This window comes from Manis javanica, chromosome 2 (assembly GCF_040802235.1).
Source record: "Manis javanica isolate MJ-LG chromosome 2, MJ_LKY, whole genome shotgun sequence".
Taxonomy (NCBI): domain Eukaryota; kingdom Metazoa; phylum Chordata; class Mammalia; order Pholidota; family Manidae; genus Manis; species Manis javanica.
In genome coordinates this window covers 209,859,993-209,887,198 of record NC_133157.1, presented here as the reverse complement: position 1 = coordinate 209,887,198, position 27,206 = coordinate 209,859,993, and the positions used below count along the sequence as shown (strand labels likewise).

The following is a 27,206-nucleotide window of genomic DNA, read 5'->3' as shown; positions in this document are numbered from 1 at the left end:
ACCTTCAATGAAACCAAAGCTTTCCAATGTGGCCCTGGTTTCCAATAGCCCCATTTTTATTTCACAACTCTTTGACCTTGGGCAAGATATTTAACCTCTGAGCTTCAGCATTCTCATCTGTGAAGTCATTTTAATATGACTTTACAGGGCTGTTGGGAGGATGACACAAGATGATGTGCAAGCAGTGCCAGTTTAGCACCTGCACGGAGAGAGAGCTCCACACCAGTAACCAGCACTAGAGTGGTCCCACCTATGGCCACATCCAGAGGGAGGAAGAGAACACTGCGTAACCTTGGCCTTCAATGGGTGCTCCATCTGTGCTTATTGAGCTAGACACATATAGTGGCTAAGAATGTGGGGGTTTATAGTTAACTGCAGCTGAACTCATTCCCACCCCCACTTTAGCACCTGTCACATCCAGGTGTGAGGACCTCACTCAAGAGGCAGCAAGGAAGCACCTGCGAGACTGGCTCAGCCACTGAGCACTATAAACATCCTGCCACTTCCAGGACAACATGTTTCTCTTCAGCTATAGTCCAACTACTATATAATCTTGTAGATTAACCAGGGCTGGATGTGAACAAGGGGCAGCTTCTCTCTGCTAAGTGTTCCTCTGATGTGCCCTAAACCAAGCAACCCAGTTGTCATCCTTCATTTCCAGCTTGTGTGCTCTTTCCTTCCCTCCCTCTCCGATTAATTCAAGGCTACATGTAGAAATCCCTTCTCCCTTTCCCCTACCAGGTCTTCTTCAACACCAAGTCCCCTGGGACTTCTCCAACCTTTCCTGGACAAAACTGACTGTTCTAGAGGTAGATAGAAATAAGTCTTTCTAGAACTTCCACCATGGATCCCAATTCTGTCCTCTGGAGTCACCACAAAGAATTTATGGCCATTTTATTCCACCATACTATCCATTCCTAGGAAAGTAAATCTCCACTAAGTAAAAATTTAGCACTTGTTTTCACAAAGCATTATGCCAAGTGCAAGAAGCCAGACACATATTGTATGATTTCATTTATATGAAATGTCCAGAATAGGCAAATCCATAGAGACAGAAAGTGTTTGCCAGGGCCTGAAGGGAGGGGGTACTGAGGAGTGGTTGCTAATGGATGTGAGGTTTGTTTTGGGGGTGATGAAAATCTTCTGGAATTAGTGACAATGGTTACATGGTCCTGTGAATATACTAAAACCCAGGCTTTGGGGACAAGAACCTTGTTTCACTGGTGACCTCCTTGGGTCCCAGAGTCTCTCTTCATGGCCTTGTTCCCAGATGCTCCCTCCTTCATCCTGCCTTGTTACTGTGGTTGCCTTAGTCCTGATTTCTTACTTAGACGCCCATTCTTGACCATGTACTTACTCTTAGGCCTGGATGTACACAGCTCCTTCACTTTTGACCTCTGATTCTTGACCTTGGCCATGGTTTATGCTCATGTGGTCTCTTCTAGATGCAGCTCCCAGTTCTCTAACTCAGCTCTCATTAGACCCAGTTCCCCACCACCTCCCATGAACCCAGATGGATTTACATGACATTAGGATTGTATGCGGTACACTTCTCATGAAGTTTCTTCTACTTCAAGGTCAAACTAAATGTCATAATATCAAATTTCTAACTATTATATTGAATTCTGAAAAGCATTAGGATCTGATTATAACTTTGGGATCTTTTATAAAGAGAACTTATGAAGTAATCAGCTTGAGTTATCTTGGAATGCACAAGATAAGTGAGAGGTTATCTTCTGAAGATCATGGGAAAGTTGGGCATGAAATCAAATTTAATCAACTTCAAAAGTAAATAAACAAAAAATCTTTCATACCCATTCCTTTGCAGGCTTTGTTCAGCGTTTTGGCATCTCGATCTGCATCAAAACCCTGATGACTTCTCACTTTGGCCTGGAGAAAATAATTGAAAAGGTGAGTGGACAATATAGGCCTTCATGAGTTATCTCTGGCTGAAATTAGTAACCAATTGTAGGACAAAGTAGTCATGCAAATGAGGGACCAGCTGCCACTATACACATGGGTACATGTGGAGATCAGCTGGGGAAACTCTAGCCCCAGAGAGATGGCTGGTACTCCTTGGAGCCAGCTGGGCTTGGATGGCCACGGAGAATGGGCCCCTCTGTTCTCAAGGACTATCAGCCTGGCCAACTCTGGGGTGAGCAATTTTCACATCAACCCTACCTTTGTGTGATCATCTCTGAAACAGAGTAAGACAGTGGGCCAGTGTGCTGGGTTGCTGACTCTCCGCTTTTGCCATGAGACACAAGTATGTCTAGGGAATAGGTATTGCCAGCCCGAAGCTAAGGGTTCTGGGATCTTACTACAGATCCCCTTGGTGACCTGGGCTAAAGCTTTGACATCCACACAGTGAGAGATATAATAGTTTTCCAGAGATACCATGTGCATCGGCAATAGCAGAGTTACTGGTTTTTACAGCTCCTTGGGGAGACAACGTTTTATTTATATACTAACTAATGTTTCTCATACGTCAATCATTGGTAGAATACATACACTTATTTGTCCATGGTTACCAAGTCAATATTATTATTATTTGCTGTCCACTGACCTAAAATAACTTTGCATGAGGTCTTGCCCACTGCAGGACTGCCCCCAGTTCAGTTTGCATCCTAAAGCCCACGCTCTTAGTTCCCGTGCACCATCCGGCCTTATGCTCTAGTTATGACTGGGGCCTTTATGTTTAGCAGAGGGATGGCATATCTCATTTTCCTTTCCAAATCTTCTGTATGGTATGAGAAAGCTTTCTGGCACTTCAGAGGGCTTATTGGCTGGACCAGCAACATAATTGCAGGGCTTGGTACAAAATGAAAATGTAGGGCTCCTTGTTAGAAATGATTAAGAATATCAAGCTGGTACCATCAGAGCATTAACACAAGTGTGAGGCCTTTCTGCGCCAGAGAGTTCTGTGTGGCTGCCCAGGCTGCCCACGTAGGAAGCCGGCCCTGCTTTTTGATCAAATTCTGACAAGGGTGGTTCTCTGAGTGTGGGGGTGTGGGAATGGCAATCTCAAAGGAGGAAACAGTGCCTTTCTTTTCATGGGATGTGCTATGGAGGGTTTTGGAGGCACGGAGGAACTGACCCAGAGCAGCAGAAGTCTCCTATTAACAGGCGGATTCAAAAACTGCTTGACACACCTCCTTAGCCTTATCAGAGTAGGCAGTTTGGTGGGACACATACTGTCTGTCACAGGTGATAAATCAGAACAGAGACTCAGAGCTCCGTGAGTGGCTGTGGAGGCTGTGCCCTGCCTGAGGCCTTGGCTGCATGACAGAGGAGCTGGGCTCCAGCTGGGCTACACTTGCCGAGCCCTGTGCTGGCAAGGATGCTTCTCCCCCAAAGGGACACTTTTTCCTTAGTTGCGCAAAGATGCTGCCAGGTGCTTGCAGAAGTCACATGGAGACTTGTTTAAGAGCTGCTGGCCAGGCAACAGCTGAGTCTCAGGCAGGGCTCGAACCAGGACTGTCCAGCTGTCAGGTGTGCCGGACAGTCCTGCCTGCCCTCAGCCCCTTTCAGCCCCTTACTGTTTTAGAAAGGTGGTTCCATGATACAAACATCACACAGTTACGGGAATGAAGGGGTGGGAAAGAACCCTCTGAACATGTTCAGTTTGCTTCCCCAAGGCTGAAAAATGAGTACCTGAGTGTTCTAAATAACAGTGATATCTGGGGGCTGTGGGGGTGCAGTGGGAGAGTGTTGTACCCCATGTTAGGAAGAAAGATGACATTGAGACTTAATTTTTTTCTTTTTTGCCTAACAAATAATCTGGCTTAAAAGTCTCTGTCGGATGCATGACCCTCAGCAGGGCAGATGGAGGTCACCTTCCCCTGGATCCTTCTAGGAACCACTAGGAACTGCTCTTAGTCATGTTGGTTATCTTTCCTAACGCAAAGGAATTCGGTCTTGTTTCTCATAACAGCAGGCGCTTTGATGTCCAAGGGAAGGAATCATGTGATGTGGTTTTTTTTTTTTTTAAGTGGGGAAAGAAAACAGTCTGCTAGGAGTTCTCCCTGCTGCGTGGCTGGGCCTGCCTCCACAATGGATGTATTCATCAGCAGGGCCCAGCGTTGATACAGAGGCTGCCCCTGGAGGGTTCTGAGGAGCCAGTAACAAACTTCTCCGGAATGTATATGGAGCAGACATTCCACATCAATTGTTCATTGTTAGTGGGCCAGGCAGCTGACTTTGGGGCCTAGGGCCTGTTTACTAATTGGGAGATTTTGTTTTTGAAACCTGAGGCCACTGCACAGAGCTTCCACAAAAAGCAGTTGCAGGAATGTGAGTCAGACACAAAATGGGGGTGTCTGGGACTCCAGGATGGAGACAGACATTTGTGAGGGTTCAGACTAATACAAGGATGTTCCACTCACTTTCAGCTATAAGACGTAATAGACGCAGCACAGCATATTCCTTTCTATGTTTCGCTTTGTTTTGCTTTGATTTGCTAAGTTAACAGCATTTGCAATGACATTCAGGAGACACATAAAAAAGACAAGATGTTACATGTTGATGAAAATGATTACATGAGTCTGGGCTTTGAGCCCACATGAGTCCGAGTTTGAATGTGGTTCTACCCCTTTGAAGTTATGTGAACTTGGGCCATTAACCTCTAAACCATCATTTCCTCATCTGTAAAATGGGGGCAGTGTCTGCCTTGTAAGAGTTGAGACTTATGTGAGATAACGTTTCAAGTGCCAGATGTATAGAGGAGCAACAGAAATGCTAGTCCTTTTCTGCATCTTTGGGCCATCTCTTGGTTTTTGTCTTATAGTGAAATAGGTTCCAATTCTGCCTTTTTTGATTCAACAAGTTTGTAAGATATACATATCCTGCATCTAAAACAAGGAAACAAATTACCCATTTTTCTGGAGGGAGGAGGTATAGAAAACAAAGTGAGATACATGAGCCTAGGAGGGAGTGTCACCTGGGCAGAAAGCATGTTGAAAACACCCACTCTGAAATGACTCAGGGACAAGCCAACTTCACATCGGCTGCCCAGGAGGAAGGCTGGCTCTTGAATCAGCCGCTGATACCCCAAGCTGGAGTGGAGAAATAGACACCTGACCAAAGGCTTCTATGTCAGTGCAATTCAAGGAAGGCTTAGCTCTTGTGATTGAAAGGGAACATTTGAAAGAAAACTTCCTCCAGTTTGCAGCAAACTCTGGGAATGGAATTTGTAAAAATGTTAGCTGAGGGATATGTTTTGCAAATTGGTTGCCCTATGCATTATATAGTAACCAGAATTTTTCAGGACCCTGCCTTAAGTATACTCAGATTAAGTATGACGGACTCCTACTCATCAGTCCTGGTGACTGATTTTCTATTTGAATACCATCAGCCTGGATAATAAGAATATACTGTCTCATGAGAGACATATGAAGTAATTAAAAAGCAATATGTAGCTGGCAAATTAGGTTCTCCTCCAAACAGGTCCACCCTCCCTCCCAGCTTCGTCTCTTCCCTTATCTTTCTTTCCCCTCTTCCTTCTTCCCTTTTCTCCCTCCCCTTCCTTCAACAGACAGGTACTGAAGATCTATTGCGTGGCAAGCACTACTCTAGGTGAGAGGGACTCAATGATCTATGAAGTGCAGTACTTGTCCCAGACAAATAAACATCGAAATAAATCAATGACAATTGTACTATGATGTGCTAAGCACTTTGGATGCAAATAGCTGAGAAGAGAAAGAGGAACTTTTGTGGAGAAGTTGCTATTTGTGCTGGTTCTTGAAGGATGAGCAGTAGCTAGGCAAGCAAAATAAGGAGGGGCAGAGGTGGGGGAAGGACATTCCAGGGAGACCCTATTCCATGATACTTGTTGTGTCTGTATACATGTGTGCTTCCTACGACCTATCCCTGTGCTACTGCGGAATAAGCGTGATTGATCTAAAGTAGACGTAATGACATAGTGTGGACTTGGGAGTCAGACCTACTGTGTTCTCTCATGTTTTGCCCCTTGCTGGGTGTACAACTTGGGGCAAGCTGACCCATCTCTCTGAGCCTTTGTTGTCTCATCTTTAAAGGGCAGGTGCTCCTGCTCATGGGGTAGCATGAGGTTTGGGTGCGACAGCGCAGCACCGGTTACAGGAAGCACTCCGTTGATGGCACGTAGGAGGTAGGATGCTCAGTGACATAAGGATGTAAGGGTCATTTGTAAACTCTTAAGTATTATTAGAATGTAACGGGAGTGGCATTTCGATTGTTCTTTCCAGTATTCCCGGAAGCCTTGGCTTGCTGCAGTCTGCTCAGTAAATATTTGACAGTGGTTGTGCTTGGCAGCCAGGCTCTGCGACAGGAGGGCTCTGAGGAAGTGCTGGGGGGCAGAGGCCAGAGGGCTCATTGTACCCTGATCTAATGAGGGCTGCTGCCTGAGCTGACATGAAATCTGGAGATTAAAGAAGAGGGCCGGCATTAGAACCAGGCTTATTATGAGGAGCGAAATGGAGGCAGGGGAGGGTTGTGCCAGGGAGAGCCCCAGACACACCTGACTTCCCAGCATGAGCAACAGCCCCTGCCCCTGCCAGCTGATGGTACCTCAAGCCAGTGTTGGCAGTTTGGGCTAAAGTCCTTTTGAGTAGATTTTAAGATCATTATGGAACCATCTACCCTACATGTGTGTGCTCATATATCTGCCCTTGAACCTGGCATGATGCTTTTTTTTCTTTCTAAGTCTGTTTTCCCATCTGATGAATGGAAATTTTAGTCCCTACGTCTTGTGGGCATCAAAAGTGCTTGGCAGGGTGCTTCGCACATGGTGAGTACTTGTTGTCATTTTTATCCTGACATCTTGACCTGATTCCAACGGAGTGTTGAATGAGCCCCTGGCATGGTGCTTTGTGTGGCAGCTAACTCGGAAACCATTTTGTACTTACAGATAAGTAGTAGCAGGGGCTAAGAGTTTAAGAGAAACTTAAGGGAGAAACACTTAAAATCAAGAATGGTGGCAAAATATAACACATTTACTATGGGTCGGGCACTCATCCAAACAACTTACATATAATACCTCATTGAGTCCTCACAACAACCATCTGAGGTGGGTATTATGACCTCCTATTTTACAGATGAGTAAATCCAAACACAGGAAGGTTAATAACTTGTCCAAGGTCACACAGCTAGTAAGTGATGGAGTTTGAAACTACACAATCTGGATCCAGAAACTCCACTATTGATTTCTCATTAACCAATTTTTTGTCCCTGTCAAAATTATTTTTTTTTAATTTAACGGGAGATAAGCTCAGTCTGACTTTTAGAACTTTGGTCTTGAACAAAAATACCAGTTGAGACCTGCAGTTTGTTCTCTGAGCAGGGAAGCGCCGAGAACCCCTTTCCTAGCTGTGGAATCAATAAATGTTCTAGATGATGGGACAACAGGAAGTGAAATGAAAAATGAAGGCCAGTTCTCACTATTTGCAAGGCAAAACAGACAGCCTCTCCCCGTGGGCAAAATGTATGCTCCAAGGAGACCTTATTGTCAGATTCTGCTTCTAGGTATTCCTTCTGAGTCAAACGGAATCTGGTTTCTGGTTCTCATCTGTTAATTGGGACTAATACCTGCCTTCCGCAGCAGAATCTTGGAGAGATGAAATAAGACAATGCGATTCATTATTCACAATAGCCTGGATAGAAACAACCTGTGTCCATCAACAGATGAATGGATAACAAAGATGTGTTATAATACATATATATAGGTATACACACACACATATATGTCATATATACACACACAATGGAATATTTGCAGCCACAAGAAAAGGAAGTCCTGTCATTTGCAACAACATGGATGGAGCTTGAGGGCATTATGTTACGTGAAATAAGTCAGACAGAACAGGACAAATACTGTATGACACCCTTATACATGGAATCAAAAAAGCTAAACTCAGACACAGAGATCAGAATGGTGGTTACCAGGGTTTGGGTGGTGAGGGGAAAGAAGAGGTGTTGACCAAATGGTATAAGCTTCTAGTTAAAAGGTGAATAAATTCTGGGGATCTAATGCACAGTATAGTGATTATAGTTAATAATATTGTATCACATACTTGAGAGTTGCTAGGAGAGTAGACCTTAAATGTTCTCACCACAAGAAAGAAACAGTAATTGTTTGTCATAATTTGGGTGTTAGCTAAGGTTGTGGTGGTAATCATTTTGCAATATATAAGTGTACCAAATCAATACACCAGGCCTCTTAAACTTACATAATCTTATGTATCAATTCCATGTAAATAAAGCTGTATGAAAAGGACAATGGGAGTGATCTGGGCAGGGAGATTTCATGATAATGGTCCAGAGGTGATGGGGGAGAAACTGGCTTTTCTGCCCTTTCCAGCAGGCTCTCAGGACACTTTCTCCTCCTCCTCCTCCATCTCACCCCAAACCTTCCAGTTTCCCCTTTCCTAAAACATCTTGCCCTCTGAGTAGTGGAAGGATCATAGCTAAGGGACCAGTGTGCCAGGGGTGGGTGGGTGTGAATTGTAGCAGAGGCATTTCGAAGACTGAAAAAGGCATGAGGCTAGCAGGACGGCCAAGGTTTCTAATGCATTTACTTATTTTGGATGACTGCTAACAGCCTGATAAACAGTCAAACATTTCCATAGCTAACATGTCTCTTCTCCCTACCGGACAGAACCTATGTAAATTGACTGCAGACTTGTCTTATTCAGAAGGAGCCCATCCGTGTCAGGGAAGGGAAGAAGAGGGAGGGGGCTACAAGCAGATTTCCACTGTAACTTCCTGAGTCCTCGAGGGCCAAAGGAACTTGGGGATAAACAGCACACAGCCTGGTGCTCCTTCATTGCTTAAACACTTGGTGCCTGCCATTGACTCCATTGACAACGGTGCAGAATGTATCTGTTTAAATGAATTTGCTGACATCTCATCTCCTCTCTGAAGCCATTCCTGAACCTCCGGGGAAGAACTGAGGATTTTCTGTCAGTGATATGTGGGGGCTAAGGCAATCTGGGATGTGGAACACTTTATGTTAAACCTGGGGCAGGTCCAGGTGAATCAGGATGGTTGGTCACCCAAGCTGGAGCTGACTTTGCAAGCTTGCAAGTGTGAGTTGTGGGCATCTATTCCCAACTCTGTGTTCAGTGAGGTTGTGTTGGTAACTTGAAATCAGCCATGGTGGAAATATTTGTATCTTGAAATTGGAAAATGCCACAAATTCGCTTTTTTGTTTTCCCCCTGGGAGACATTTTCTTGCACACCACACACTTTTGTGCTTACACTCCACTCTAGAGATTTCTATTAGATTCCCCTTAAGTTACGTTATTATACTCATTCACTAGTCTATCTCCTTCCCTGGACGGTAAACCTCTTGAGAACAAGAGCCACATCATATTCATAGTCATATATCCAGCACCTATCACAATGCCTGGTACATTATAGGTACTTGGTAAATGTTTACATATTAATAGAAACTCATTTGTTTGTTTTTTAATTGAGGTACATACAATAAAATGCACAAATCTTAGTGTACAAGCTCAGTGAATTTCAACATGTGTGTACATGCATATAACCATTACTGAAATCAAGATATCAGACATTCTCACTAAATTTTCCCCTTTTACCTATTCCACCCCTCCCCCCATTCTCCTCCCCTATGGCAACCATCAGTCTGTTCTTTGTGTCTATAAGTCTATTTTTGTTTTGTGTTTTAGTTTATTTTGTTTCTTAGATTCCACATCAAAGTGAGATCATATGCTGTTTGTTTCTTCCTGTCTGACTTACTTCACTTAGCATATACACTCTAGGTGATCCATGTTGACACAAATGGAAAATTTTCATTTTTTATGGCTGAGTATTGTTCCATTGTATATTTACCACATCTTTTTTATCCATTCATCTATCAGTGGACCTTTAGGTTACTTCCATATGAACAGCTCCATGCAAAAGAATGAAACTAGATCATTGTCTTATACCATAAGCAAAAATAAACTTAAAATGGATTTAGAACCTAAATATATGACCTGAAACTACAAAACTCCTAGAAGAAAACATAGGCAGTATACTCTTGAACATTGGCATTAGTATACTTTTTTCTAGATATGTCTGTTTCCCCAGGCAAGGAAAACAAAAGCAAAAATCAAACTAAAAAGTTTCTGCACAGCAAAGGAAACCACTAACAAAACAAAAAGGCCACCTACTGTATGGGACAATATATTTGCAAATGACATATACCATAAGGGGCTGATATCCAAAATATATAAAGAAATCATACAACTTCACACACACAAAAAAAAACAACCCATAAAACAAGTAATTTGATTTAAAAATGGAAGCTTATTTGAATTTGGTGAAGCAACTCTTCTCTGCAGCAATGAGGCATTTCTATTCCCTTCCAGAGGAGAAAGAATCTTCTTTCTTTATATGTTACAGAATATACCACATCCCTTTCCCTTTACCTCTTTGTAAAGGAATGTATTAAATTCTAACTAAATACTGTTGTCAGCTGAAGACTCAGATTCTGTCAGATACAAACTCAGATTCCAGTTTGTATCAGTATCAGGGGTCAGTGGCAATAGTGGGAGAGAGGAAAGGGAGAGAAACCATCCAGGAAGACATCTTGAGTTGTTAATGATGTCAAGCTTTCTAGGGTGATGAAGCAGAGAGAATGAGAAGAGAAACAGTATACTTAACCAGTATATCTGGGAGAGCTCAATCAGAGCTCCCTTGGAGAAATCACAGGAAACACAAATGAAAGTGAAGACCTGAAACCTTTCAGGTCTGAAACAGTTTGAGGAGGTGAATAGGGTTTGAGGCTCTTAGAATTAAGACCTATGAAGGAAATAATGGACTCTGAAGAAGAGGCCCTGGGCAAAACATAGATGAGTAGCTCATCAACCTTGGGTACACATCAGATTCATTTGAGGTGTTTTAAAATACACAAATGACTGAGACCCAACTGGTCCTTTTAAATCAGAATCTCTGAGATATAGGTATATATTAAGAACAGGTATTTTTAAAAACTCTCCAGATAATTCTAATGTGCAACCAGGGTTGAGAACCACTGGCCTAACAAAGTTAAAAAACTTTCCCATGAACATCCCAGTGAATGAGAAAGACAACTTAAAAATGAATCGATGGTATTACAGGTTAGAAATCCTAGACTTTATCCAAGCAGCAAAAGATAAAGGGAAGAGGTTCATTATAGATTCTTAGGGTAGAAATTCAACCCAGGTTTCTCAAAATGGTTTAGTGGAACCTGAAGGTATTAAAGCCCATTGGACTTCCAACCAGGAAAATAATTCCTTTAAAAATTCTCTCGGTTCTTCTGACTGAGTTGCCTGGTGATGGTATGTATGTCTTTCACACTCCTCCAACACAGTGATTGGCAAATCATAGAGGGTGGGCAGATTCTCACTTACTGCCTGTTTTTATAAATAAAGTTTTATTGGAACATAGCCAGCCCTCTCCAATACATTTAGTCAGTGGCTGCTTTCACACTTCAATGGCAGAGTTGAGCAGTTGTAACAGAGGTTATGTGGTTCCACAAGTCCTGAATAGTTATTTTGCCAACACCTTCTCTATGTCATGCAAAAAGGACTTTTTATCAGAAAACAGGTGACAGGATCTGAGTCTTCAGCTGACAACAGTATTTAGTTAGAATTTAATACATTCCTTTTGCTTCCATTTAGTTATCTACATTTATATCAACTGATATTGACTTCCTATTTACAGTATCAATATAAAGTTTCTTATTAAGTTAAATTTATTTGTGTCAGAAAGATAAGTGGATTTAAAGAAAACAGTTAATAGAACTATTAGTAGAACAGGTAGCACACATATTTGGCAATATTCATGAAAGTCATACTTAAGTTTGGGAAACCTTGAATGTATCCAATCCCCTCATTTTGTAGGTAAACTAAGGCCTGGTTGTTAAGTCATCTGTCCAGGGTCTCTTATTTGCTTATGGAAAAATTTGGACTCCTTTCTCTTTCAGACAATGTTCTTTTACCTTAACTGATTACTCATTTGTACTTTGAAACCAGTTAGTACAAATTGTATTATTAAAGTTTACGAATTCAGAGCCAGAAAATATCCTGGTAACATTTCCCTAGACATGTTCAGTAGACATTGATGGGCAATTTGAAATACAACAGAGGGACCATTCACATCTTTAAAATGAATCTTGGGTGATTAGTGGTATGTTGTTTCATTAAGGTGATTGTTTCTCAGTCATATTTCCCTTGGGATAATAAATTTGATAAAAGTCTTGCTTTTTTGGTTGTAAATGAAAATCCACTTAAAGGCTTATCAGAGCAAAAAAGTAAAACTACTAAGTAGAAAAAGCATATATTGCAGTGTACTGTGTTGGGTATACTTAAGCACAGTTTCAATCCTACAAGAATATTTGGTCTTTTACCATGTAATTATTCCTCCATTTTAATTAGGATTCTCCATAGTCACACTGACTAATATAATAGAAAAACTGATTCCTCCATTCCTAGATCCTCTTCCCACTTGGACCCACTTTAGAAGTCTATCCAGAAGAGAGCTAGGGAAGTGTGTTAGAGGCCTGAGTTCTTCTCGATCCTAGAAGGGTGCTGAGGACACGTGCAGCTGTTTGTTGTTACTGATCCGTCCTTTCACAGATGCCATTTTAAAGTGACATGTATGAATTAAGTGGCCATCAATCTAAGCAGGTAGGAATGTTCATATCATTTGGCAAATAAGGCTGAAAATAGAAAAAACACCCACTTGAATCAGTTCTTGATCTGACTTACATATTCAGACTGCATGTTCTGAAAAATGAGTGAAACTTCTTAGATTAAAGAAATGACCTAAATTTGGGATTATTTATACATTGGCATTTAAAAAAACACCTTTTAGTGAAAATTGGTTTAGTTAAGTCATTTCCAGGAAAGATATACTTTCTTAGGCTATGCCCTCTGAGTTACAGATGTTGGTCTGATATTTACCTATCAAAGGTGAATACAGGGTTGGGCAGGAGCAGGGAGATCTGACCTTGAGACTCCTCAATATCTAGTGCCCTAGAGTGGTAGACGCCATCACTCCTGAAGGTGCTGACTGTGTACTCCCTCAAGTGCAAGCAGTATGACTGGCCTGCATGTACTGAGCTCTGGAATAGGGAGACTGAGTGCGGTAGTCCTTCTCAGGGCGATACCCAAATGGGAGAGGTGAACAGATTGACTCGTGATTGTTCCGGGCAGTGTCTTTTCAGGTGAACACCTTTCACCCAGGTAGGAAAGCAGCTTGGCAGCCTCATTCCTGAGGGTTTCTGCAGAGAAGCTCTTTGCACACTAGCCATTAGAAATTGCTAATGGGCTAACACCTTCTCGGGGAAAATCACTGCCTCTCAGCTGCTGCTGTCAGTCTTCAGGATGAGTCGGCATGAGGGAAAGCCTGGGCCAGAGGGGCAGGGAGGCTAAGTGGTTGGTGGGAATCGAGCCAGATAGCAGCATGTGGGGACCTCTCCTGCCCCCTACTTTTGCTCTCCCTGGTGTCTGTGTCTGATGCTTCCCCGGAGACATTTGGCAACGTCTAGAGACATGTTTGGTTGCCACAAACAGGGGAGGGCTACTGGTATCTACTCACAGAGGCCAGGGATTTTGCTAAACATCCTGCAAGGCACAGGAAAGCCCCTCACAACAAAGAATGATCTAGCCCCAAATGTCAACAGTGCCAAGAGCTAATGTACTCAGGGCTTGCAACCCTGATGTAATGGTTATAACAATTCTGTCATCATGTTACCTTACAAGGTGTTAGAAAGGCTGAGCTTCTGGTGCTAAATGGCACGTAGATCTGACTAAAGCAAGGTTCTCAAGTACAAAGAGCACATTGCTGTGGTTACATAAAAGGGAAGATTACATGCAGACCATGATGTCTGTCTTTCTTTAAGTCCAAGAAACCCAGGTGACACATCTGAAAGATGAGTCCTGGGCTAAGGTAACTAGCAGGAAGAATTTGAGTTAAAGTTCGTCCCAAGTGAGAAGCCTGTCATCACCCCCTGCCTCTTTGTCTGCATCACAACTGTAGGCCTCACAGCCTCACCTGGCCAGAGCCGCAGCTGGGGACCGTGGCCGACTCCTGCTCAGGGGCTCAGTCTTTAGCACTGTGTGGGGCTGGACAACTTGGAGTTTCTGCTTGAGGCTGAATAACATGTGTCGTCTAAGAGTTTGTGTCCTGGGGAAAATGACTGTCTACTTTGAGGTTGTCCAAAGATTGTTTTGGGAGTTAGAGACCTCGAAGAGTGTTAAACCACCAGATATCCAGTTACTGCTGTGTGGCATCAACAAAAGTGAACTTGGAGGATAAGGTGGTTGTGGGAGATGATGGCTATTTCTCAACCGTGAAGGGAACCACACCTTCAAGAGTAATGAAAAATAAAGCGCTTTCCTCATTAGAAAAGAATCATCCATTTCCTTCTACTGCCAAAGGCCGTTTTTACCACCAATACAGTGAGAGTATTAACCTGGGAGTCATTGCTCCAGGAGGAAAAGAAGCTAGTTCTCTGGGATCCTCAAGGGTCAGTGATCATGGGCAGATGGCACTGAACAGAGAAAGTACTGGGGGCTGAGCTGAGCCATTACAGCATCGAGTGGTCCTGTGTGGAGGTCATAACTAATGGCATGTGAACAAGTTCTGATTTGCTGAAAAGGAAACTAGAAGAAATAGCTAATTTTGCTTTGAGCAAATTTCTGTCTCAATCAGAATAAAAACAATGAGTGCTATTCTTTCCCCAGGTAGGAGAGTCTAAATATGCATTGGATCCAAACCTATTAATCATTCTTTAAAATTCTTAACATTTTAATCATCCTTTTCCTGCCACAACTTTCCAAACCCCCATCATCTGAAGGGTAAATTATTTTACGGCCCTTCTAGCTTATCTTCAAGTCTTCATTCTCTTTCTATTTCAGTTCATCCAATAATAGTGCCAGGAGTAGTAGTAATCATATTAATATTAATAAAAATGACCTGGGAATGCTGCAGAGATCTCACCTCAGCAGTTCCCAGACCAAACTCATTCTCTCACCTTGCAAAGCTCTGCTTTGCCTTATTCCCAGGATGTACCACCACCCACCTGGTGAGTGATCTGTGGGCTACTCTGTAGTCTTCCTTGGCCCTCACCTACCAAATCCAATCAGCCAGCAAGTTATGTCAATTTGACCCTCCAATCTGGCTGCCTCTCTCCAAGTCCATTGTCACTGTTTTAGTTGGGGGCAGGGGTTCAACATCTCTCTCCAGGGCCACTGCCTCTCAAGTGCTTTACTTGTCTTTGGTGATGTTTCTGTCTAAAACTTTGGCCTCCAACCTCCAGCTTGCTCCCTCTGTAGTGCAGTCATTCCCTTGGCTGAGACTGATTAGGGCTTCTCTAGTGCCTGAGGTATTGGTTCTCAAACGTGGGTCCCTGGACCAGCAGCATCACCAGGAAATGTGTGAGAAACGCACATTTTAGGGCTCCACTCTGAACTGCCTACTGAATCAGACACTCTGGGGGTAGGGCCCAGCTCTCTTCAAACAAGCCTTCCAGAAGAATATGATGTGCAAAGTTTAAAAACTGAGGTTTGTGCTCTAAGGTAATAAAACCCAATTCCCTCAGTGTAGTAGGTTGAATGGTGTCCCCCCAGAATTCATGTCTACTCAGAGCCTCAGAATGTGACTTTATTTAGAAAGAAGGATCTTTGCAGATGCAATTAGTTAAGAATCTCTGGATGAGATCATCCTGGATATACTGTGGGTTTTAAATCAATGACTGGCACCCCTATAAGAAGAGGAGAAAACGGAGACACACACAAGGAGAAGGCCATGTGAAGATGGAGGCAGAGATTAGGGATATCCTGCCAGGGGCCAAGGACTGTGATGCCTGAGCCTAGCAGAAGCTGAACAAAGCAAGAAAGGTTTTCCTTGCAGCCTGCAGAGGGAATGTGGCCCAGCTAACACCTTGACTTCCAACTCCTAGTCTCCAGAACTTTGAGAGAACAAATTTCTGTTATTTCAAGCTTCCCAGTTTGTGGTACTTTGCACATTAGCCCTAGGAAACCAACACACTCTGCATAGCACAAAGGGCCTTTGGGTCTTCCCCTGTGCCCTAATCTCGCTCCTGTAATTGGTCCCTGTTCATTGATTTTTCTACGGTGCACCTGTTACATATGAAGCCCAAGATACAGCAATGAGGACGATGCGGTGCCTGCAATTGCCATGGAGAGATAATAGCAGTGGTGCAGGCAACTGTCGCATGATGTGTTAGGTGCCTTGGCGGGGCTAGAGCTGCACCTGGCAGTGGCCCAAGCCTGCTTGTTCCTCTCTACATGTACTCCTGTGCTGCAAGGAATGCCCTTCTCCGCTTATGAATCCTCTTCCACTCGTTTCTCCCGCATAGGCTCACTCCCTCCTCTATGCAATTTCTGAACTTGGTTTAACTGGATATGGTTCTGTTAGTGCATCCATCACATATCATTATAATTATTTATTTCTTCGCCTCACTTGCTAGACTCTGAGCTATTTTGAGGGCATGGACTGTAGGCTGTTTTTTGCTTTTGTTTTTATCTTATTCCTCTTTTTATCTATAGAGTCTCAAACAGTCGCTGGCTCATGGTAGTTTCTCTGGAAGAATGTGTTGACCTGACTAAAAGGATGAGAGTGGCTTCCCTCCTCTCCGCTGGCAGAGGGACGCTTCGCAGCTGCCTTTCCGTGAACAGCTCTAGGGGGTGAGGTGAGAGAGCACAGCCTGGCCCGGGGGGAGGAGTGGGCAGAATGGGCAGTTCTCTGGGTTGCATTTGGTGTGAGAGTCTGGGGAGGTGGCTGTGTAGCAAAGTAGGCTTGAAATGCCATTATCTGGGCGTCTCTGAGGCTGAGTGATGAGAGAGGGTCATAGTCAAAGCTGGGGCACTAGCTCTAGCCTAGGCCTGTGAGAAGCTTTTGCTTCAACGTTGATTCTCAAACTTCAGCGAACATCAGAATCACCCGGAGAGCTGGTTCGGCTGCAGTTGCTGGGCCCTACCCCCAGAGTTTCTGATTCAGGAGATCTGGAGTGGGTCCCAATGATCTGCATTCCTAACAAGATCCAGGTTATACCAGTGATGCTGGACTGGGGGCTACATTCAGGTACATTTTTGCACTTGAGGAATACCTGGCATTAGATCCAGAGTTTTCAACTTTGGGTACATTAGAATCATTTGGGGAGTTTACAAAGATAAAGATACCAGGATCTTACCCACTCATTGGCTTGGGAGTGGGACTGGGGGATTTGGACCCCAAGTGAGTGAAACACTGGTTTGATTAAGGCTCATTTAGAAAAGGTAATGAATTCATCAAACTTTTATTGAGTGCTTGTTATGTGCCAGCATTGTACCAGTAATGGTGATGTTAAGATGAACAAGACACAGTCCTACCCCTAGGGAGCCGCCAGTACAGCACGGGGCAGATGTATAAACAGACAGTTCTCAAATCACTGGGAGAGGAGTGGTGGTGTTACAGAGTGTTGTGGAAGCACTAAAGAGCCCCTAATCCAGCTCAAGGTGTGTGTGTGCCAGGGGGCAGGGGGTGCAAAAAGGAGGAAACTCTGAGATGGGGGTAAAGAGGAGAGAGAGGATGATCCAATTCAATAGTTTTAGAAGGCATGGTGTGAAGAACTTCTTCCTAAATCCAAATCCATGTTTGACCTCTTACTAGATGTGCAACCTAGCACAAATTACCTAGCCTCTCTTTTCTTCACTTTTCCCAGACTTAAAAGGGGAATAATGCTAGTATTTTCCTTGCAGAATTGTGGCGAGGACTAAAGGGCACACACATGGAGTGCTTGGGAGAATGAAGGGCTCAGATTTCATGGACCACAGCCCATGCCCTTAGAACAGCTCAGTCTAGCAAGTACTTGAAAAATGTCGGTTATCATCATTGGCTTCATTTTGGAAGGCCCCCTGTAAGCCTTCAGTTATGCCCATCACTCCTGGGAATTTGGTTCTTGTCTCTGTGAGATGGAGCAGAGATACACTGGATTGCATCCCTATGCCAGGTGGCCGCAGGCTCCTGTGGCTTTAGAGTTCTTGTGTCAGGTTTTCAATCTGCATATTCTTCCTCTGCCAGTGTATTTGCCCTTGGCAGCCTTTGTTTTCACCTCTTCAAAATGACTGCTTTTTATTTACCATAGACAAGAAACTCCTAAGCCAAGATTGTGTAATTGTGTCTAAAACATAGCTAGACTTTCAATGGGAGACTTGTTTTTTTAAATAAAGAAGGCATGCTTTTAGTGCATGTTATGTTTTGCCTTTGGAGACCCTTTTTGTTTCCTCTTACACTCATGGTGGTGTTCTGGAGGACTAGCTAACTGGGATAGGAGAGTTATGCCTGCATAGTCTAAGTGGGTCTAAGCTGGTTTCTGCTTGGGGTTCACTGTGATTATGTGAGTTTGGGGATCGCAGTTTAATGCACATGCTCATTCAAAACCATACTTACTTTATCTCAATTTTCCAGTCACCTTTTTTTGCCTGCCTCCAGCTGCCCTTCTGTGCTCAGATAACTGCACCTATTCCCCACCTGTCGCAGTGCTCCCAGGAGTTCCTGATGTATCTTCCTCTGAGCTCACCTGGTGCTTGCCTACTGCAAGTCCCAAACTGTTCTCCATTTTAGGCAATAGTTATGTTAGCTCAATATTGGCATAGCAAGTCATAAACGGCACATTCACAAACACTGTGGCAGATCGCTGAACAGATGTTCTGACATTTACAAGTTGGTTGTCAGTATGGGCACTCACAATGACACCTGCTTTTGTCAGCAGTGTGCTGATCTGATCTGATGTGCTTCAGATCAGTGTTTCTCAAACTCTATATGAGCATCACCTGGGGGCTTCTGTAAACCCCAGTGCCCAGGCCAACCATTAGAGCAATTAATTCAGACTTCCTGGCAGTGGGACTCAGGCATTAGTGGCTTTTACAAATCCTGAGATGTTTCCAGTGTGCAGCCAAGGTTGAGCGCTTGTTCCCAGTCCTATGCTTCTTGGACGTTAATGTGCGTTGGAATCACTTGAGGGTCTTGTGAAAATGCAGATTCTGATTCCTCAGGTTTGTGTTGGCCTGAGATTCTACATGTCTAACAAGCACCCAAGCAACCTGGTTGTTGTGACTTGTCCAGGGACCACTCTTTGAGTAATAAGGCTCTCATCCTTTTTTAGCTCCTGTTCATTAGTCTTGAAAATAATTTTCCAGAAATCATTAATCCCCTTGAGTTTGTGATCATTTCTACATTCTTTAATGGCTCCCCTAAATCTGGCTCCCTCCCTATTGCTCTGCCCCTACCCTATAGCCACTCTCCTATGGCAAAGTAATCTCACTATTGATTTGAATTCTTTGCCTGTAGGTAGTGATTCTCTTGAAAACAACCCACACAACAGAATAGGAGTCGAGCTAAACATAAGCAGATTTTTCTGTGGATGTTGTTTTTCTATCTGTGCCCAAAGCTTATTGAGCCCAAGGATATGTCCCCCAGGGTAAGCAAATTCTTTGAACATTGGATGGTGTAGCAAATGATAATAACCCAGTATCTCAGTTATGACTGCTTCAAATGGGTTAGTCACAAACACTCTTCAGTTCAAAAAAAATCATTAATGATGGCAAAAGCATTGGGGGAAAGAACAAAGCAAAAAGGTAATTTTAAGTTTTCAGAATTGTCTAGGATTCTATATCACAGTGCCTTGGAAAATGTAATTTCCTGGCTAAAATTCTATTGGCTGTAGAGCAATGTTTGTCAGATAATTACCTGTGGAACCTTGTCTGGGGACATAAGTGTCAGGGATTCAAAACTTTTCTAGTAGGCTTTTTAAATAGTGTATTTAATGCTGATAATAACTTCAAATCTAATACAAAGCATATTGGATCATCAGAATGACCAAGAGCTAGCACGTGATTTCAATGCCTGCATCTGTGTTTCTATAATGTGTGATTATATGTATGCCAATGCTTTTATTGTTGAAGGCTAGTGGTAAATAGACAGAGAACAGAGGGAGGTTTAATGATGCATTTTAGCCAAGAGAAGACCCGATTGGATTACAGGGAGTCTTACAAACAGAAGTTTCTAAGTAATTTGGATAGAGAAACATGATAGGAAAACTAAGAAGTCACACACCACTTCATATTTAAACATGCTGCAACTCAAAACCATATTATAGTAAATCAGGACCATTTTTACACTGTTCCAGGACCATTTTTACATTGATCCCAGTCATTTAATCTCAACAAAATAACATCATCTATTATACTAAGTCAATAATATACCTTTGCATATAAAATACTAGTATTTTTCTAGTATTTAATTTTGTAAATTTGTTTTGGTTTTGTAGGAGCTTCAAAGCTACAAGCATAAGTCACTTTCTAATGCAAATAATATAAGTCTCTGCCGGGACAACTTTTTGTGCTTTAAAAAGGTTTTGCATTTACTTATTTAGAAACACAGTCTGAAAATCTATTCATTCCTTGCGCACATATTAAATTCCATTAGTATTTTCTAAAATGTCATAGCAGACATATCGTGGCATCCTGCTTTCCCTTCTAAGGCACTGTTGGGAAAGTAAACTGAGTAGCTAGATTACATTTTACATTAGCTCCAAGTATTGTAACAAACATTTGCCAGGGAAAGATTTCCCTGCTTGGATGTAATGCCTGATGATGGCATTTTCAGACTGGAAATATGACAAATCATTGGTGAGTGGTACTGGGCCCGCGAGATAGCCTGCTCATTCCTATGATTCAGAGGGAAAATAAAGTGCTTACAGACTGCTGGGGCTCTGGCTCTCCGCTCCCTGAAGGGTGGCTGAGAGGCTGCACGCCTGCCGAGGGTAGGGTGTCCCCTTTGGGCAACTGTTGACTGCCTTCTGAGAGGGAGTAAGACTGGCTCTGAGGATTCTAAAAAGAAATGAATAAAAATCCTAGACCAGTCACAAAAGCCGGCTGCCCTATGGGGCTGGTTTTCAAGGGACACAAATGTCTTCCTAAACTGCTAAGGCCCAGACCGAAGGCCATTTGCTATTCCTGAAGTCCCCTACATCTATCAAAAGTATTTTAAAAGTAGGTTTCAGTTTCTCTGAGTGGAAGGTTCACAATCTTGGCTAGCATAAAAGCGTTATTTACAGATGACTTAAAAAATAACACCTCTCCGAAGAAGGTATCTGTAGGTTTGCAACCCTTGAGTGCAAGTTTAATTTACAGCCAAGGCAAAAACCTTTTAAACAAAGTTAAAGTCTACAGAAAATTCTGGTGGTTTTATTTTCTTACCCCTAGCATACACACAATAAATATTCTCACTGTGGGAAGCTATAGTAGGTATAGCAAAACCTTATTAAAATTCTTACTGCAGCAGCTTTAGATGTACATTTTTTTCAATGTAAAAAAATTAAGATTTAACTCCAACCTGCCTGTGCTTAGTTGGTTCCAAATGAGAGTGTGTTTGTGTTTAGTCACTAATAGTTAATAGATAGGCTAGTCACATGAGCCTAAACATTTCAGAATAAAGTGAAATATTGAATCCATTTTATGGATATTTGCATTGCAGATCTCTGGATGTTTGGTGCTGTTTAGAAATAATACCAGAATACTTTCATCTTTCAATTCAAGTTAAATGGATTGAAGTAATTTTAACTCTGTCTACTGATATTTGTGACATGAACCTTTTTTCTTCACAAAACTCTCTGATAGACATAGTCTATGAAGTTTTGTGCAACTTTGCTACAAATAGCTTTAATCAAACTTTACACAAATACATCTTAACAAATTTACTCTGTGCAAGGCATTGTTTACTACCTTGTTTTAAACAATTTTCTTTAGCCCCTCCTGAGAGATTTATGACTAATGGGAAAAAAAAGTATATTCCAAATGCGTTTTAAAAGTATGGTAGCTGTTGTGAAAACCAGCAATAAGGGAGTGATCACAATGATAAAATATAAAATAGAATCATGAATTCATTGTTTAAATTATTTTGCATGCCACCCAAAATTAAAACTTTGATTCCCAAAGGTAATACTTACATGACGATTGCCCATTTTCGTTTTTCTGAGATAGTTGTCTGTATTTCATTAAGAGATCAGTTGTCCTAAATGCCAAGTTTATAATGGATTTCCCAGGGCATGATATCTTTTGAGTTTAATAAGTAACTTTTGTTATTGAATTTGAATACATTGTGAGGGATGGGGTAGGGCGTGGCAATAGCTACAAATGAGCTTAACCTGCCCAAGTTACACTGGTAGGCCATCCTTAAAAAATAAAATACTTATTAATAAATCAAGTGTAGGGTTCTTAAGTCAAATAACTTATTCACAACTAAGGGCTAAACCTGTCTCACTTGTGGGTTATTGAAAGAGTTATTCCTCTTTTATTTAGAGTGCTCATTTCAAATTATATGCCTTGCAATAATAAAAGCCCTAACCAATAAGACTGAAAAATCTTACTATTTTACTAGCATCACTATTATTATTACAGAGAGAATCTTTCTGAGGGCTACATTAAGTTATACTAACATTTTTATAATTTAGTTAGCTTTTAATGTAAAAAAGTAGTATGTGCAGATGGTAAAATTTTTTTTCTAAGAATATGAAAAAGTACAGGAAAAGTAAGTTTCTGGCATCTCAGTCCCTGCTCACAGTGGTTTCTTATGAGTCGTTCTAGAAATGGTACACATACACAGCCATGTTTGTCTGTATATCTGTCTCTCTGTTTATCTATCTATCTATCTATCTATCATCTGTCATCTGTGTGTCTACCTCTAGCCTGTTTTTTCTTAACAAATAGGTTTCTACAATGCATTCTGTTCCATGACTTGTATGCTTCATTTGCTGTAGAGTCATGACATTGGCACATTTCTGTTTCTGTGGCTTCATGGTAGTCTATTATGAGTATGAATCAAACCTTATTTCATGAGTTCATTCTTTGGTCTTTTGCATGAATATCTCCATTTATGCATCTTTGAATATGCATGCATGTTTATCTGTAGAATAAAATCCTAGAATGCAATTGCTGGCTGAAGAGTATGTGCATTTAAAATTCCAATAGATATTGCCCAGTTGTCCTCTGCACAGACATAAAAGTACCTGAACCACTCTCAAAGACCAGCTCACCCATGGAGCTGACTTTCAAAACACAAAATGTATACCCCCCATGACAATATGCCAGTGCTCATTAGTGCCAACAATAAACATCACCAAAGTTTTTCATTTCTGCCAATTTCAGAGATGAAAAATGGTTATCTCACTGTTTAATTTACATTTCTCTTTTGATATTCTTAAAGTTATATATCCTATTCCTTAAAAGCCCTTTGCAGAACCTCATCTGTAGTCTGCTTATATTCTTTATTTTTATTTTGAGTTATTAGTCTTTTCATTATTTATTTGTAACAACATTTTATTATAATGAAATCTAGGTCTTTGTCAAGTGTAACAATTCTTTTTCCCCAATTTGTTGTCTTTTGTCTCTGAGTGTTTTGAGTGTATATGTGTGAGTGAAGAAAGTTTTAGTTTTTATCTATTTAAATATATCAGTGTTTTCTTCTTTGGCTTGCTTAGAAAAACATCTCTGCATTAAGATGATTAAAATTTCTTGTACATTTTCTTCAAGTTCTTTAATGGCTTAATTTTTTAAGACTTACATCTTTGATCCATTTGGAATTGATTTTGATATGGAGTAAGGAAGGAATAGATTCAGCTTTAGTTTTGGTTATTCAATCAAGCCTAGATAGTTACTAAATAATTTGTCTTTCTCTTCTGGTCTAAGATGCTATCTTTATTTTATGCTAAGTTCCCATGTAACATAATATTAAAATTCTGATAGGCTTATTAAATTTTGCTTGATTATATTAATGTGCTTGTTCTTTAACCTTTTATCTACTGAGTGTCTTGGATGTGCTAATTGCTCAGATTATAAGAGTGAACAAGATGGATATGGATATGAATTTCTTCCTAGAATGTAGTCGAGTGGAGGAGGTATACAAGAGATAAACCATTACAAATTGTTGTATGGGCTGTGAAGAAAATAAACATGTAAGACACCTACTGTGAGAGAGGCTATCCTGTGTGTGTGTGTGTGTGTGTGTGTGGGTGCGCGCGCGCGCGCGTGTGTGTGCGTGCGCGCAGTTTACCTTAAATAGAGATAGAGCTCATCAAGGAGCTAACATTTAAGCTGTGAATCAAAGGGTGAAAAGGAGCCCATCATTTGGAAAGAGAAAGCATTCCAGGTCAGAGGTTCTTAGTCTGTGCTAAGACTCAGAAATAGGAAAATAGCTTGTAAATTGAAGGAAATGAAAGATGGCCAAAGAGACTGGAATCTAGTGTGTGCCGGGCAGAAGGATGAGAGCTGGAGATACAGTGGTAAATAAGACAAAACTCTCCTTCTGAAACTGATGGAAAATGGGGGAGAAGACAAGGTGAGTTAAAATAATAACTAATGCTTGACCATTCGCTATTATTTTGCCTTTGGTGTCTAGTCTGTGCTCTGTAGCCCATGGCCTCCCTCTCCCAGCGCCAGGTTTCTCAGGGCCAGATCGTCCTGCCACACCTCTGGTTTTGGAACCAACCTCTGCATCACTAACCCCTCCCAGAACCCTTGATCAGTGAGATCTCTCCACCCTGCCTTCCTCTCCCACTCCAGGCTGCTAAAGCTCAAAGTTCAGGAGGAACAGGGCAATTTGACAGGCAGTGCTCAGGTGAAGATAAGTTCTGTTCCAGGGCTCAGGAAATGCGTAAAGAAGAGATATAGTTTATGGCTCCAGGGAGGTGAATGATTTAAAGCTTAGAAACCAAGTAAGAAACTGACATGCCTTTTTATTTTTCTAGATTCTCACCATACCCACCTCTTGATTACTTATATTTGCCTACATCAAGTTTGGATTTGACAGAATCAGAACCATGCCTGGTGTCATCTCCTTTTCTCCTTCCCCAGCTGGATGCTTCTGTAGGAAGGTGGCCGGGATGATTCCAAGCAGCAGCAGTGGGAAAGGAAGAGGGTTTCCTGTGATTTCTGGGAGGCGGTCACGTGTGGAGGTGTAGAGGGGAGAGGAGAGGGACTTCCTGGGAGAGAAGAGTAAGCAGACCTCACAGAACAGGGATGGGAGAGTTGTTTTGTCTTGTGTCATTATAAATATTTAGTGATATAAGTTATTTCAGGTGCTGCATAATATCTTCCTTTACTAAATTGAGCCTGTTTATTTACATCTCTCAGATTCTGGTGGTTCACAAAATGATGATTCCAGCCAACATTTGAAAATCCTTCTAACCTTATGAGTCTCAATAACAAATCATAAATTGATCTTGCCAAAGAAAGCCTTTCCTTCTGTGCTGCCCACCAAGGTTAAGTTTCCAACACTTCAAAATTGTTACATGTCCGTTATGCTTTAAATTGTATCCCCCCAAAAGCCATGTGGAGGTCCTAACCTTCAGTACCAGTGAATGTGACTTTATTTGGAAATAGTCTTTCTAGATGTAACCAAGTTAAGATGGTATTGTGGTGTCCTTATAAAAACAGGAAAACACCAGGTGAAAACAGACATACATAGGGAGAAGGCTGTGTGATGACAGAGGCAGAGACTGGAGTGCTTTAGGTGCAAGCCAACAAATGCCATGGACAGATGGCCACCCCCAAATGCAGGAAAAGGGAGGGGAAGGAGTCTCCTCTACAGGTTTCAGAGAGAGAACAGCCCTGCCAACTCTGTGATTTTGGCTTCTAGCCTCCAGAATTGTGAGATCATAGATTTCTGTTGTGTTAAGCCACCAAATTTGTAGTACATTGTTACAGCAGCCTTAGGAAACTAATATGTTAAAACAAAACAAAACAAAAAGTGTCAGTTGCTGTGATTCTTACAGCAAATGCACTGTGCTGTGTAATTTGTATTTAATAAACTTTTGATTCAAAAATACTTTGGGAAAATATGTTGTATGATATTAAACCACAGGTATTTCAGATTATTTTGTAGCTATACCATATTCATTAAAATAACAAAAGCACACAGATGCTGATTTTCTAAATAGAATGGCCAAGTTGCCTGCTATCTATTTCTGCAGGGAGAATTAATAGTATTTTATTTAATTTGTGTAACTTAGAACCCCAAAATTGTTGTTGATTTCTTAGATTGATATCTTCCTCCATATTCACAAAAACAAAATGTTTGTCATTTTTGTTTATTGTGTTTTCCTCTCCACATTAGTAAATAAATTCCCAAGAGCAGGGACAGGCTTATTGCTTGACAGATCCCCACAATGTCTGCATGCAATGCTAGTTAATAAAAGTTGTTGCTTGACTAAGACAAGACTGAAATCTGTAGGAAATTACAGTTGCTAAAAGCAATTATATTTTTCATATGCATATACTTTTACAGTAGTAAGAACCCTGAAAGTAACACATTTCATCTTGTAAGCATAAATATAAAATCTCACAGAAAAAAAATGTCTTAAGTCACATATTGGCCAAGAAGTACTTTTTGTGTATTTGCCTCATATAAGACGCTATGCCAGGCTATAGGGCATATGAAAAATCTAGGGCATAGCTCATGCCCCTGCCATCTCGGGTGCTGCTCTAGCTGGGGAATAAAATATCCAGATGAGGAAAGACACATTGTTTAATGTAGCATTTGTGACAGAAAAACCGTAGCTCTGGGTAGATAGACTGGGGTTTTGACTGGTCTCTGGTATAACGTCAAGTGTGATCATATCACAGTTATACTTTATCCAGTGCTTGGGTGTCTACGATGTACATGTAAGAGACTTCATCTCTACGTTTACTTCCAGACCTAACATACTATGAACAATTTAGATTTAGGAAGCTGTATTTGGATTGTTTTGGTTCAAAGTGACTAAACACCTGACTTACAATAACTTAATTGGAAAAAAATATCTAGCTTCAGGCATAGCTGGATCCAGCTACTCAAAATATATCTCCAGGATGCATTTCTCAGTTTTGCTTTCTTCCCTATCAAAGGGATCCCCCTTCTCAAAGGCAAGGTGGCTGCCAGCAGGTCCACATTTTCATCCTCACAATTCCAAAACTAGTGGAAAGAAAATGAGCTTTCCTTTCTCCTAAGTTTGAATATACATCCTGATCTGATTCTCTGGCCCAGATTGGGACTCATGCTCATCTCTGAACTAGCTGCTGTGACTGGGGGCATGTTGTGAGGACTGGGTTTCACCTCTGGAAAGAAGCCAAGCCCACCCACACCAGTGGTCTGAGTGGGGGAAGGAGTGGTCTTCCACAGAAAAATTGGGGTGCTCT

General features: G+C 41.7%; 1 protein-coding gene and 1 long non-coding RNA gene across 3 annotated transcripts in view; one reads left to right on the top strand and one right to left on the bottom strand.

The window, feature by feature from the left end:
• Positions 1-22,078, bottom strand: part of ANXA13 (annexin A13) — a 47,393-nt gene extending 25,315 nt beyond the window's left edge. The window contains exons 1-3 of one of the 2 annotated variants that reach the window (XM_017680308.3): positions 21,983-22,062; positions 20,733-20,855; positions 1,815-1,890 (exon numbers count right to left, since the gene is read on the bottom strand). In XM_017680308.3, coding sequence (XP_017535797.2) covers positions 1,815-1,890; positions 20,733-20,855; positions 21,983-21,997 — 214 coding nt within the window. In that variant the 5' untranslated portion in view covers positions 21,998-22,062. Of the gene's footprint in view, positions 1-1,814; positions 1,891-20,732; positions 20,856-21,982 lie in introns of both variants that reach the window. The other variant, XM_037003639.2, reaches the window with a different exon arrangement.
• On the top strand, positions 1,827-25,848 carry LOC118969378 (uncharacterized). The gene is made up of 3 exons (XR_005057312.2): positions 1,827-1,911; positions 16,542-16,684; positions 24,779-25,848. It is a non-coding gene; the product is annotated as an uncharacterized lncRNA (long non-coding RNA).
• The last annotated feature ends 1,358 nt before the right edge of the window (positions 25,849-27,206 follow it).